At 47.8% G+C, this 15,421-nt stretch overlaps 1 protein-coding gene across 2 annotated transcripts in view; it reads right to left on the bottom strand.

Annotated features, from left to right (window-relative positions):
• ITGA6 (integrin subunit alpha 6) overlaps nucleotides 1-14,900 on the bottom strand; it is an 80,116-nt gene extending 65,216 nt beyond the window's left edge. The window contains exon 1 of one of the 2 annotated variants that reach the window (XM_024122182.3): nucleotides 14,649-14,900. In XM_024122182.3, coding sequence (XP_023977950.1) covers nucleotides 14,649-14,830 — 182 coding nt within the window. In that variant the 5' untranslated portion in view covers nucleotides 14,831-14,900. The remainder of the gene's footprint in view (nucleotides 1-14,648) is intronic. The other variant, XM_024122183.2, reaches the window with a different exon arrangement.
• Between the last annotated feature and the right edge of the window lie 521 nt (nucleotides 14,901-15,421).

The raw sequence follows: 15,421 nt of genomic DNA, 5'->3' as shown, positions 1-15,421 counted from the left end.
AAAAAAAAAAAAAAAAAAAAAAAATCAGTGCCCAGAAATCACGAAAAGGCAAACCTCATAACGCATAGGACAAGCTCACACGTGCTTTCTGTAGGCAGCTGCAGGCAGGCAAGAGTTAGAGACTGAGTTTCACAGCCCATTCCAGAGGTGTGACGACACATCAATAAAGAGGCACATAAACCCGTACCTACTGTGTACCAGGCACTGTGCTGGCCGGTCATCTGGGCGTTACAATCAAGTGCAAATGTATTGTAATGGACAGAGGCTGAAATATACTGAGGAGGGACACACAGTTTTTCAAGGCTGGAGCCCGCTGTGTCCCCCTTTGCCTGGCAAACTAATAAAGCTACTCCTTTCTACTCTTCCAAAAAAAAATTTTTATACACACACACACACACACACACACACACACACACACACACACACAATGAGGAGAGGAAATCCAACCAGCTGAGAGGGTGGACAAGCTTTCCACCACAGTCAAGTGAGGTGCAGAATAAAATGCAATGACATCAGAAAGAGGAACTGTCACTTGGCTATAAAAGTCCACGAAACTGACAGCATTCAGGGGAACATCTCAGCTATGGAGAAACAACACAAAATGCTCACCCCTCACATCTTCCTTTAGAAGGGAATGAATGTGTCCAGTTCAGGAGCATCTCGATACGCAGGGTTTAAGTGCGGTAAGTACCTTTGACAAATAGCTGCAGGGTTCAATAAATGCCTTTGTCTTAGATGCTGTGGACACTGTCCAACCCAGCCTGAAGCAGCCACCTGCCACAGGGAAGAGCGGGAGTGAGTCACTACCTGAGGCAATACCTCACCTTACATCTAATCTAAAGCATGAATGAGAGGTGTGGAGGGAGCCTGGGTGGCTTGTTCAGAAACATAGGGGGTAGGGATTCCCCGTGGGGAACACACACCCGCTTGTGCGTGCTCAACCGCAATCCCAGGCCCGGTTCCTCATGGAGAAACGGTTATCTCAGAAACTCAGGATGGCAACTCATTTCTTTTTTTTTTAAACGTATTTTATTTATTTATTTTTTGGCTGCATTGGGTCTTTGTTGCTGCGCGCGGGCTTTCTCTAGTTGCGGCGAGCGGGGGCTACTCTTCGTTGAGGTGCGCGGGCTTCTCATTGCGGTGGCTTCCCTTGTAGAGGACAGGCTTCTAGGCGTGCGGGCTTCAGTAGCTGTGGTTCGCGGGCTCTAGAGTGCAGGCTCAATAGTTGTGGTGCACGGGCTTAGTTGCTCCGCGGCATGTGATATGGCGATATGGGGATATCCCTCCCCGGGCCAGGGCTCAAACCCGTGTCCCCTTTATTGGCAGGAGGATTCTTAACCACTGTGCCACCAGGGAAACCCGAGGAGATGGAATTTTTAACATCATAAATTTGTTAAAATTTTAATTCCATTGCCACTAATCTATGTTAGAATATCATATCAGATGATATGATTTAGCACAATTCTATGTTTAGGTATTTAAGTTTGGTTTATCAATATTTTATGTCCTCATAATAGGGCCATCCTGATTTTGGGGCACTCCGGAAGAAGTTTAAGGAGTACAGGGGTGTTCACAACCATGTGGATGTTTAACACTACTGAACTGTATACTTTAAAATGGTTAAGATGATAAATCTTATGTGTATTTCACCAGTTTTTTTTTAAAGTAGTAGTACTAATAATATCAGGGCATAAAGGATCATTCTAAAGAAATGGCCATCCCACTACGTATTTTCTACAAGACTTCAGTGTATTTGGGAAGTTAACTCAAAGGGCTTAACAAATGCCTTTTGGGTACACATTTCTGTCCATCAGATTGGAACCAAAAATGGACAAGCCATCCGCCTTGCTCTTAAGAAGCTCACAAACCAGCAGGAGTAATGTCCATCAGGGAGACATTTAGAGAGTGCCTTCCATATGCAGGAGATTTGGCCAGGCCAAGAGGGCAAACAGATGCTGTCTTACGTGCAAGCGCCTATGAATACATCAGCAGAGGCTAACTAACGCTGACCTGGAGAATTCTGAGACTCAGCTGGAAGAAGTGCTACGGTCATTTGGAGTGCCCCCAGTTGGCAGGGGGGAAAGGGCAACAGTGGCTGTGAATTTGCTGTCGCTATACCAGGCCATTATGGGAGAAAGACATTTAAAAATGTAAGATACTGTTCTATTAAAAACAAGACCACAGGGTACAGGTTCAATTACAGGAATCGCCTACCAAGATGCAGATGTGTATGGCATAGCACCTGGTGGACTGGGCATCGGGCAGCTGGGTTGCAGGGCTCACGCCGCTACTACCTACCTGTCACTCGACGTTCCTGGGTGTCAGTCACCCTTCTGCAGAGAAAGGGTTGCGGCAGTCAGCGGTTCAACCATTTTCTCGGAAGCCCTGACTGACAGGGGAGATGAACAAGTATGGGGGCAAAGCCCAAGATGACCGCCAAAAGCTTGAACTGTCTTTAAAGCCTTGTGTTTTATATTAAAAACTTACTCATATTTCATTCTGCACTATACTGAGATAACTTTTTTTTTAATAACTCACCACCATGCCACCTTCGAAAGACGTTCCCTAATGAATCTGTGGTACATCCCAGGGTGAGAGTGGTAAGGTCCTGATGAGCCACACTTGCAGAGATATTCTACATCCTTTTGGATTCAGATTTACCTCAAGCTACCTCTTTAGCCAATAACACTTATCTTGAAAGAAGAGACTGAAAACTGCCAGTATTTTAGAAGCCACAGTGCCATGTAGTCTCGTTGTCTACCTCCCTGACAACTCAACGAGGTCATATGTCATTTTTGTTCAATGCACGCAGTGAAATGCTGCATACGCTGACCATGATCACCAAGACAATCGATCGGGCCAGGGAACAGGAAGCCGGGCCTCGGCTCCCCTGCGTGTTGCCCACTCACTCTCACCCAGCATGGTACCCACCCACCTGCCAATGCCCCACCCCCACCATGTCCACCCAGCCTGCAGGACACACGGATGCTGTGCTGTCTGAGACAAAACCAGATTCCGGGGCTGCAGATACTCCTACATGGGAAACGTCCACCCAACACATAAAGTGAGCCTTGTAAGAATTTAACAAAAGAAGAAGCTGTGCTTCTCTGTAGCTCAAATATAGCATAAGAAACTGGAAATCCTTAAAGGGTTTTTGCCTTGTTTTCCATCTTCTCTTCCTTCCTCCAAGTCCCGTATTTCCCCTTCCTCTCTTCAAGACAATGTGATAGCTCCCATCTATCTGTGAACCTCCCCCCAGACTCTGGGGGCAACTTCACCTTTGACCTGACCCCCAAAGGGTAACCTCTGCTGTCTGCCAGACAGTAAAGATAAGATAGCTACAAAACGCCCCCCATGTGAGGGGATTAGAGTACGATTTTACACTAAGGCAGCCACAACAGGAAAGGCTAGTGTTACTGGACGTGATGGGCATGACGCTAGGGGCTTCACACTCACTACGTTCCACCTTCACAACTCTACGGGGTAGTAATCATTAGTGCCTCCATTTTACGGATGAGCACAGCAACTCGCCCAAGGTCAAGTCAACAGAATGTGAAGCAGCTGGGATTCAAACCCCACACTCCCTCGCCTCTAGAATGGAGTTCTTACTCCTACAAGGCAAGCTTCTATGCAGGTATTGAGTAAATTCGGGTTAATGATCGATTACTATTCACTGAGGAATTAAAAGCAACCGGAAAAACCTCACAGTCTCCCAGCAAGATCACTACCCACCGACCTGCATCCGGGCCCCTTTATTCTGTGGTGTGATGAGCTACCTGTGCTCCAGTAACCAGGCTAACTTCTCCACGGGTGTACCCCTCTCACCTACTCACAGATATCACAGCAGCCATTCTCCCCACTCCTGCAATTCACTTTTCCCTTTCTCCTGAATTATCCTCATCAGCAGACCAGCTCACTGTCACTTCCTCCCCTCTTAAAAAAAAAAAATAAGATTCCCTCTTGACCCCAGTTTCCCCTCCAGCTCTTGCTCTACACTCCCCTGTTCAGCAAAACTCAGAGTCCCTATTCTTTGCCTCCAATTCCTCTTCTAGTCTCTCACCAACCCACTCCAAGCAGGCTTTGCTCCCACTCCACAAGGGTTCTGATAAGGTCACCAATGGCCTCCGTATTGCTAGGCCAGGGATCAATTCTCAGTGTCATCTGACACAACTGATTGATCACTCCCTCTCTGAAACACCTGCATCATGTGGCTTCCAGGATAGCACATCACCTACCTCCCCATCTTACTGGCCATCCCTCTCCGTGCCTGGTGCTGGTCCCCCCATCTCCCTAACCTCTACGTGGGAGTGCCTTGCAACTGTGTCCTTAGTCTCTATCTTCACTTCCTTGGTGAACTCATTCACTCAGCCCACCATTCTAAATACAACCTAGAAGCTCGGGGCTCCACTATTTGTATCTCCAATCCAAACCTTTCCACCTAAACTTCAGACTCATAGTCGACTGCCTTCTCAACAACTCCACTTGATGGCTAGACATCTCAAGCCTAGGATCTCCACAATTAAACTCCTGCTCTTCACCCCAAATCCATTTCTTCTATAGTCCACCCTAAACCATTATATGACAACGGTTTTCTCTTCCAGCTTTTCTCTCTCTTATATCTAGTCCATAGGAAATCCTGTTGACTGTACTTTCAAAATATATCCAGAATCCAACCACCTCTCATATCGTCACTGCTACTATCCACTATCATCTCTTACCTATTATTAAAAGGACCCTCCTCGTTAAGATCACTACATCTATATACTTGAGTCTATTCTCAATAATGTAGCAGCTAGAGAAATCCATTTAAAATCTAAGTCAGAATATGTCATACTCTTCTCAGAATCCTCCAATGGCTCCCCATCTCATTCGAGAGTAAAAACCAGTCTTTCAAAGATCTATAAGGCTCTACACAATTTGGCTCCAAGGAGACTATAGGCTTCCTTGCTGTTCCTGAACATGCTAGGCATGTTTCTGCCTCAGGGCCTTTGCACTTGCTGTTCTCACTCAATATTCCCCCCCAATATTGACATGGCTTGCACCTTCTCAGTGAAGTCTTCCCTGGCTGCCCGATGGCCAATCACTCCCTACCCCCCTCCCACTCTTTGGTCCCTCTCTCCACTTCATTTTCCCCTGTATCACTATTACCATCTAACATAATACCCCTATTTATTTTGTCTCTTCCATCAGAACCTAAGTAGGAATTTTATCTATTTTGTTTGCTGCTTTATCTCTAGCCCTAGAACGGTGCCTGAGCATTTATTAGCAACTTTTATATGGGAAAAAGAAGAAGCTGGTTATGGTTTTTCTAGCTAGTCCAGAGCACACTCCCCTCCAAGTTTTTACTTGGTCCTCATGTTCAAGTAAGGATAAAAATCCCTATATCTTTTAGGTTGAAATATACAATATACATGCACATACAGAGAAATAAACGAGCTTACAAAAGACCAATTTCTTATCCTATGTAGTGAAAAACCTTCTCTGTTGGCTTCTGGTTGGTGGTGTGGCTAAGCTGAGGGGATCATCCTCTGAGGGTCCCCAGGATGCTTCTCCACACTCCCACACCCTTTCTCAGTTCATCTCTGTAGCAGCCTTGGGCCCTTTCTGAATACACAGCTTAGAAAGTACTTTTCTTTCTAAACTGGCTGGTCTGATATGGAATGTGAAGACTTCACCACGTGCTGTGCATTAAAACACTTCTCCAGCTGGCCCCCAAAGTCTTCCCTTGAGGTCTGAACCATCTAATTCAGTGGGTCTCTCCTTCGGTCTTCTCCAGGACCCTATCCTTGATCCTCTAGAAGGCCCAACAGAGTCCAGAGCCATCTCCTTTTGCACTTGTGGATTCGTGCAGACTCTTCATCACCCAGATCTGAAAGCCAGATCTCAACTTTTTCTGAGTATTGTCCTAAGTTGGCCCGTGGGCCTACTCTCACTAGCAGCCATGAGGCCTCAGTGGCAAAGCCATTTTCCTAGAATCATGTCTGCATATCCACTTGAGCACATCTAAACCTCTTTAAGCTTTTCCTTCTTTAAAAACTCTTAGGTTTATTTGTGTCCCAGCAAAGGTGAATTCCATACACCCAATCAATAGTTTTTCAACAACCTCACATTCACTCCAGGTATTTTAAATATCTTTTCCTACCTATCTCCAATCTCTCCAGAGCCTTGTAGAATTCTAAACGTTTCCATTTCACTACTTCAAAATACCTTTGTTCTCAAGGGACAGATGAAACTACACTGCCAGGAGGCGGGTCAGGCCATCACCTGACAGGACGTATCAGTGGGAAGGGGACCCAGGAAAGATTTTTTTTACTCTCCTCAGCAAAGAGGGGGAGTACAGAACTTCAAACTCCCAGTGCTGCTGAATGGGCCATTCACACCAAGGAGCTACCATTCCACACCTACACTATGGCTCACTCTAATGGGATCCTCTAGTTAACTTTATATCATGTTGCTTTATCGGGACCACAGAAGACTGACCACCTGATCAATGGCAGTAAACCCTGAAGACAAGGACTCTGATTCTGCAAAGACAAAAGGTTAATTGGCTCAGGAGACCTACAGTTCAGTGACATCCTACTCTGCTCTGGGTCTGAAACAATTTATTATCATGTGTATCTCTCTCTCTCTCTCTCTCTCTCACACACACACACACACACACACACACACACACACACACACACGATTAAAATAACTTCAGTACAAATGAATGTCCTTTTCAAAATGAAGAAACTGTAGCAACATTGATATCACCGAGCAAAGCAAGCAGAGACCACAGGTAAATAGGCATTACCCTGTGCTTTGTTTATTCTTCATATCACTAACCAATGTGCCCCTTGCATAGTATACCAAAGTTTATTTTTATTTCTATACTCCCAGGCTTATATAGCCAATTTCTCTAAAAGGTTTTTCTTATACCTGAAGTGGCTTTTCAAAAAAAGTAATCTTCTGATTGTATGACATGTAAAACATATCCAGCTGGTTGGCAAATAAACATGCGAGCAGACAACCAGGGCTCCATGTCACTGCACTTTCTCTTGTGGCACTTTCTCCATTCCCCCTAATTCGGAACAGTCATCTTTACCATTTAATTGGTTTTTGAGACTTGAAGTTTTCTAAAGTCTTTTTGCCAATTTGGGACTAGATGAAGTGACAGCAGTATCCAACACTGGAATCCAGTACTGTGGCCGTGTGGGGAAGGTGGGCTGCTACACTGTGGCCTATGAAGGTGTCATTCTGCAAACACACCAACCACGGATCAGGTGAACTGATTTAGAATTGTCTTGCCCTGTTTATCGAAACGGAAAAGCCAGACAGCAGTGGTTTAGATGGTGATCATTCTACCCTGTTACTAGGCTAATAAGGACCAACACTGGTGAAGAGCCAATTGACCTGTCCCAGCTCACAACTAATTAACAATTAGCCTCAGTTTAGTTCCAAGAGGTCTCCGTATGCAATTCTAAATGCCAGTTTAACAAACAAACTAAAATCTGCTAGAACATGACTTTCACACTTTGTGCGTGCATCTTTCAACTTTAGGCAAGCTGCATCATCAACAAATCAGATTCAGCTTTGCACAAGCTCCTTCCTACCATACATTAATGCCAAACAAAGGACTAAGAAAAATAAATCGTCATCAGCCCTGCCCTGGGTGGAGTGCACATTACCCAGCCTACCAGGAATAAGGGGGGAGCTGAGACTTTCAAAGTCACAGAGGTCTGAGAAGATCTGGAAACCACACAGTATGAATCACTCCACCCTGTAACTGCACAATCCACCCTCCGTGGGTACCCTATGCCCGAAGTCCCTGCCGTCCAGAACCTCATCATACTCGCACCAGTCTGCCCATTCATCTCCTCTGCTTACTGAAACCCCTGCTGGTGTTTATGTACCGCGTGGCAGCTACCAAAAGGCCACAAGGCGTGGTTCTTCTGAGGTGTACTTTCCAAACGTGTAACCGTAGAATGGATGCGAAAGGAGGATGGACACTTGAACATTATCAAAATCAAACCCCAAAGGAGAAAGCACACACTGCACAGGCCAGGAAACATGGAAGATGTGGACTGAGAACCAACTTGCCCAACATGTCATGGCCACTTCATCTCTCACAGCCTTGGTTTCCACATTTATTTAACACACACACACAAAGTGCTTACTCTGAGTCAGGACTAGTCTAAGGTGCAATTATCCTCACTTTACAGCTGAGGAAAGAGACCCAGAGAGATGACGTATTGTGATTTATAATAATATATATTTGGTTTTCCTTCCACTGTTCCTTGCAGAGCTCCTAAAACTCTTGGAATTTCCTAAGTGAGGAGAGCCACAAAGATGTCTTTTGTTATGTTAATGAGATGGGACTGCACCTGGGAGGGGGGCTGGTTGCCAGGAGAACCAGGCACTTGATTAGAGGGTTAGAACTTTCAGTCCCACCTTCCCGACCTCCAGGGAGGGAAGAATGGCTGGAGGTTGAGTTCAATCAGCAATGGCTAATGATTTAATCAACTGTGCCTATGTACCGAAGCCTCCATAAAAACCCAAAAGGATGGAGTTTGGAGAACTTCGGGGTTGGTGACCACGTGGAGATTTGGGGAGAGGGGCATGCTAGGAGAGAGCACAGAAACTCTACTTTCCCCATACCTTGCCTTATGCATCTCTTCCACCTGGCTGTTCTTGAGTTACATCTTTTTATAATAATCTGGTAATCTAGTAAATAAAATGTTTCTCTGAGTTCTGAGAGCCACTCTAACAAATTCATCAAATCCAAGAAGGGGGTCATGGGAACCTCCAATTTACAGCCAGTCCGTCAGCACAGGTGACAACCTGGACTTGACATGAGCATCTGAAGCGGGGGAGAGGCAGTCCTGCAGGACTGAACCCTTAATCTGTGGGATCTGATGCCATCTCCAGGTACAGAGTGTCAGAATTGAGTTGACTAGTATCTGAGAATGGCTTGGTGGTGTTATGTGGAAAACCCCTACACACTGGAATGCGGAGCAGAATTATAGGTATCCTGCACACTGTAAATGGCAGAGCAGGATTTGATCCCATCTAGCTCTAGACTCTAGTTGGGATCTAGACTCTAGCTCTAGAGTCTGCTCTTATCCACTACACTATTTTTGCCTTCTGTGTGAGAAAGGAAAGCTCATCTAGCTCAATCTTAGAAAACTTTACGAACAGATTCTTAGATCACATCTATGGAAACCAGTACAATAGATCTGAACTGAGTCTAGAATTATATATTTTATAAAGAGATTCCCCAAGTTACCTTGACGACCAGCCAGATTTGAGAACCCCTAAGGTTCCTTACAAACATAGTTATTTGATTCTAAACTTGTACCCAAAAACACAAGGGTAAGATGAGCAGTAAAGCTCTCAGGGCCCTTTACTGCAGGGCTCAACCTTGACCACCCTCCCTAAAGGCCATTAGCTCTCAGTTCAGACACGTGATCCACTCGGTTCACCATTCTACAGCTCTCACTGGAAGGGGTCAGCAGCTTCCTCACCATTGCACTTAAGAGTTACATGTATCCAAGATTTCCTTACTAACCATGAATAAGTAAAGCTTTCGCCATCAATTCACAAGTGCCCTCACATTCTTACTTTCATCTGCCCTCCACACCCTTGTCAAGTAGCTTCCAGGATCTTACGCTACGGCCATCCTTCTCTATCTAGTCTCGTTTTAACAACCAGCAGATCCTGAGTACACACTGCAGTGCAGGTCAGCCTGTATTTCTGGGGTTAAGTTCTAAAGTCTGCCTTTAAGGCAAAAGTCAAGTGTAATTAAAAATCACCCATGAAAAAAAAAATCACTCATGAAAATCCCTTAGCTGGGACCTGGGCCCTTGAAAACTCAAAAACCAAGAATTAAAGTCTTGTGGAGTCTTTGCGTTACCACCATAGCTTCTCTTTCCCTGGGGGCAGCAGAGACCAATGCCTACGGTGAGCAGGGAAGGACAGAGGGCTAAATAAAGGGATTTCTCCCTCTCTACCCTGAGCTGGAAAAATTGATTTCACAAGTTAAATTGAGTGTATGATATGACTCCATTGTACTTGCAAGGCATATGCTACGTGCTATCAGGCAAAGAAATGAACGTTAAGACCCCTGCCCTCACACAACCTATAATCCAGCTGGGGGAGATTAGATCATCCTCTGAAAATGGCAGATAACCGTTAAACACAAAACCATCAGAACATGATATGAAGGGATACGGACATTCAAAGGAAGAAGTGCTGTAGTACGGGTTGGGCTCAAAAGGCTTTCATGGAGAAATTTTAACTGGTTCTTCCAACATGATTATGTTCTTCAAGGTGGGCTGACTCGGAACCAACCAGGGTTCCAGGTAAAACTGACCCTGTCACTTAAGCAAAGGATGGTATTTCTATGTCTCCACTGTCTACCTTGAAAGTGCCAGATAATTCACCTGCCACTCTGTCCATAGCAATATGTTAAGTCAAGGTTCTTAGGGGAACCAGGCACCATAGTTCCAGCACTATCTGGTTACAAAGCTTAAATTAAATCTTGATATTCTTGTTATGCTAAAACAGAGAATTACACAACTAAGAACACAGTACCTGCTTCTTTACAACACTGTAAAACTTTATTACATGAGCTTTTCACCTGACTTTCCCGACATATTATTCATACCACAAAAATACTTTTCTTTTTTGACCCTAAGTCATTACTTGGATGGGCCCGCACCAGCCTGTGTTCAAATTAAACTTGTCCATTTCTGCTTTCTTGCAGAGTCCTAAGATCTCCTCCAAGTCCCCCTGCCCATTTTGGCTCTTTCTCGACTCTGAGGACTCAAGGTGACCGAGACAGTCACTGGACGATGGCCCTGGGCCACGTGGCACTCTGAATGAATGAATGCAAGGAAGCAGGTACTTAAGTACACATCCTGGACACAGTTCTGATCCTGGGCTGGCTCCGGTCACCCCTCACTGGGCTTTTTCAGAAGGGGAAGGAGTGACAGGCAAAGAAGGACCCGGAAGCTGATCCAAGGCCAGTTGGAATAAGGGTCAAAAGGAAGAGAGTCCAGGAACAGATATTTAAATAGACAGCCTGACCCACATGGGGAGCAATTTAATAAATCCACCTCACATAGCACATTTCCAAAATTCAGATGCTGGCCAATTTCTCCAGGTCTGAAGGACGCTTCTGACTTTTCCTTTTAGAGGTGGAATGAGCATGAGTCAGAAATACCAAGTTCAAATCCAGATTTTGTTAAGATTCTGCTTAAGCACTCATGAGACTTCAGACATTTCCTAACTTTCAGCTTCAGTTTCTTCATCTAAACAGGGAGCCAGTTGGACTAGATGATCTCTAGTTCAGTAAACACGATTTTTTTTTTTTTTTTTTGCGGTACGCGGGCCTCTCACTGCTGCGGCCTCTCCCGTTGCGGAGCACAGGCTCCGGACGCGCAGGCTCAGCGGCCATGGCTCACGGGCCCAGCCGCTCCGCGGCAGGTGGGATCTTCCCGGACCGGGGCACGAACCCGCGTCCCCTGCATCGGCAGGCGGACTCTCAACCACTCTGCCACCAGGGAAGCCCAGTAAACACGATTTTAAGAGCGGGAGCATCACAAGTCTGAGAAAAACCAAGAGCAAACGTTAAAGAGTCAGAACGACAGTGGGCCTGGAGAGCCTTAGGAAGACAGCAGTGATCAGAAAGTTCCCCCCAAATAAGAAAATGGCAATTGGATTAGACCCAGGATTGCTCCCTGAGGATATCACTTATCTCTTCCTTCCAGATTCTGCCCTGCAATCATACACAGATCCATCTCTTCCCAGAAGAGCTAAGAGGGATGATTCACAGGATGGACATACCCACAGATGCCACCCCCTACTTTCTACCTAGGCAGGGTGACTCAATCTTAACTACCTAAGAAAAATGGAAGATTCCAAGGTCCTCAGACCTCAGTAACTCAGCCAACCATCTAATAACCTTTTGGAGTCTGAAACTTCTTTAATACACAGCCGAGGAAAGTTTTACAGTCTCTATTTCAGTTTTACAGTCCCCAAAGTTTTAGGAACAGCCAGCATGTTTTAAGGTTCTCGGATACAATATTATTCTGTTATAAAATGTTAAGTAGAGTTTAAGATGTTATTACATATTTAAATGGCATAGTAGAAAGTTTAACCCACAAAAATCTATGGTTTGTTCCCATAATGCTGCATTCATCTGCTATGCCCACACATCTTTGATATTTTACTTCTCCTGCCTCAATAAAGTCCCCTGTTCAAGAAATTAACTTTTGTTAGAAGTCTAAGATGGATTAAAGTTAAATTGCTTTGAAAATGGGTTTCATAAATGTGACTAAGTTTAAATTACCCAACCTACAATAACCTTCGACTTTACTCTTTGGCAGAGCGAGAATCACAGGATGTTTAACACCTGTGCAGTAGCAGGGCACACAGTAGGAATTCAGTTACTGCTTCTAAATGCATCACCATTTAGTCAGCAAATACCCATGCCAGGCAGGAATCAGGCACTTTGCATGTTATCTCTTAATCCTCACAACAACCCTATTAAGCAGTAATATCTCCGTTTTACAGATAAAGACACTAAGGCTCAAAGTAACAGCTGCTAAACGCAGAGAAGGAATTTTGAGCTCAGGTCTCTCTCACCAGTTCCCTGAAATACTCCCACTGAGCTTTTCCATCAAGTACAGAGTTTAGGAAGCTGGCCCAGAAGTTGTGAGGTCTCAGCCTCACCGGCTGTTATTTACACACACATCCTTTACTGACAAAGGTTACAACTGATGTGGATATGGCCTGTGTGTGCTGGCTCTCCTGGTCGGGCCAATGCTGCTGGAATACTTTACCAAAAGAAGCAATTGGGGGGGGGGGCACGGTGGTGGGGGCAGCATTTGACATAAACCACAGCCCCCTAGAGTGTGGTTACTGCCACACTCTGAGTTCTAAGGAAAGATACAGCCCCCTTAGAGTGGGCCACTCCTCTCCTTCAGTCCCTCAGAAGAGCATTTCTAGAAGGCATCAGACCCCAAACACAGGCTTCTTCTTACTTACTTGCAGCAGCTCTAATAGAGAAGCCCACCAGAGAGAACAAGTTTTAGCAAGCATGCGACAAGTATTTCAAGGAAACCACCAGCTTCAGTAGGCATCTGGCGCAGAGAATGCTAAGGAGAATGTATTCCCTCTGCGGGCCCACGATCATTTCTGCACTAACAACTTCATTCTCCATGTGGGTAGGTGCACATATACGCGCTCTAGTATTCAGAGACACTAAATGTCATCCATTCACTGAGTTAACCAGAAACCACCTTCCATTTCAAATTTACAGCATAACAATTATTTCTGCTGAGAGAAAGCAGAGTATAAGCACCTGGCCAGGCCTGCAGACCACCCCCAACTAATTTCTTTGCTTCACTAGCAGGTGTTACCAGAAAAATCTGACTTAAGATTCAGGGACCCGCAACATTCACCAGTTCCAAAGTTCTCAATTGCTGAAATCAAGAGGTTTCCTCCAGCCCTAAAATCCCACTCCCCTCTCATAAACACAAATTCCTCTTTCCTGTAGCTGCACTTTGCTTTCTTCGCTCTGTTGGTCCTGGAAGGTCCTCAGTTCAACTAAAGGCCTGGGGGGAGGGGGGCCCTTTTGTAAGTTTATTTTTCGGTAGCACAGATCAAGAATGTAGCCCACAGCGATTACGGCGACTAAGCTCCCAAATACCCTCTCCAGCCTAAAGAGTTTGATCATGTGGGAACCAAACACTGTCTCCAAAGAAAAGGCGACGCTAAGAGTGCCGGTCTCCACTTTCTCCAGGGAAGAGCACCGCTCTGCCATGGTGCGGGGCTGTCACTTCCAAACCTTGTTTGCAAAGCACCAGCCCAGATCGGACATTTTGCTTTCACCCCTCGGCAGGGCCTGCCCAGTGCAGGGGCCCAGAGGGTCTCGGGTGGCGCCGGACGCTTTGGGGCTTGGGCGACGGGTCGGCCACACCACTAAGAGGGTCTTGTTTTCTCAGCTGATCTAGCCTGCGAACAGGTGCGTGGTTAGTTCCATCTTTTTGAAAAGGCGGAAGGCATGTAAAAGTCTCTCCTGCTGGAGCACCCGCCCTTCGGGGAAAGCCTCGCAGGACGTAATGAAAGGTGGCTTTCCAACTTCTGCGGGGCGCGCGAGTCTGCGGGGAGCTGCGGTGCTCTCTGTGAGTTTGGGAAAGGCCTGGATCTCCCTGAACGACCCTCCCAGTCACCTCACCGCAGCGTACAGCGACCCTCCACCCCACGTCACCCCCGCCTAGCACACACGTGAAACTCAGCAAAGCGTGCCACCTGCCGGGTTCCCAGCAAACACGCCCAGAGGGAAGGACCGCCGGAAAGCACTTTGTTTAAAAAAAAAAAAAAAAAGTAAACTCTCCCGGGGCCGAGGACAGCCCCGCCTGGCACCGGGAACGCGGTCCGCAGGGGTCGGCCCCCGGGTTCTCCTCCTTCCGGGGCTGAATGGGGGGAGGCGCGGCGCCGGGCGGGGCCGGAGGCGAGCGCGCGGGGCGTCGGGCCCCGCTCCCCCCGGGGGCCGGCGGAGTCCCGGGCGGGGTAGGGCCGGCCGGCGGGAACGCGGCGCGCCCTCGCCCCGGTTGGCGCGCGGGCCGGCGCCCCGATGGGGTGGGCAGAATCGGGGAACTCACAGCCGCTTGTCCTCGGGCTGCAGCTGCCAGTGCATGGCCAGCGAGAAGCCGAAGAGGCTCCCGGAGTCCCCGGTTTTCTCGATCACATTGTCCTCGCGGGTGTCCAAGTTGAAGGCGGCGCCGAGCCGCGGCAGGAGCCCCGCCGACAGGTAGAGCAGCCACAGCCGCCCCGCGGCCGCCATGGGCCGGCGCACCGGGAGGGGAGCGGGAAGCTGCGCGGCCGCCCTGCGCTCCGGGCTGGGCTCGAGGCTGCCGCGCCGGGGCCGCCGCGGCCACCTCGGTCTCCTCTCGCCGCCTCGCCCAGCCCCACCCCCGGGACCAGTCGCGCTCTCCGCCCGGCCGCTCCCCCTCGCGGGCAGCTCTCGACCACTGAATGAGCCCGTTGTTCTCTGGAGACTCGCAGGCGTTTTATCAAGTGACGAGGACGCCGGCCCCGCCCCGGCCCTCCCCACCCCCTGGCCCCTCCTCGCACGCCCGCCGCCGGCACCTTCCCGGCCGGCCCGGCTGCGGTGCGGTGCGGCGCGGCGCGGCGCTGCCTCTCCCTGCCGCCCCGCACCTGGCCCGGAAGCCGCGGCGGGGAGACCCGGAGGCGAGCTGCGGGCCGGGCAGCCCCAGCTCGGGTATCCTCCTGGAGAGAAACACTTGAATTGTGGTTGCCATTCGGCGCAGAGCCGGAAAGGCGTTTACTACCTGTTAGTAAAGACAAGTGCTGGTGATGCGCCGGCCCTAATGGCCCGGAGCCCTGGGCGCTCGCCGACTGAGGCCCACGTGCA

The sequence above is a fragment of the Physeter macrocephalus genome, chromosome 2, assembly GCF_002837175.3.
Source record: "Physeter macrocephalus isolate SW-GA chromosome 2, ASM283717v5, whole genome shotgun sequence".
Lineage (NCBI taxonomy): Eukaryota > Metazoa > Chordata > Mammalia > Artiodactyla > Physeteridae > Physeter > Physeter macrocephalus.
This window is presented reverse-complemented; position numbering and strand designations above follow the sequence as displayed.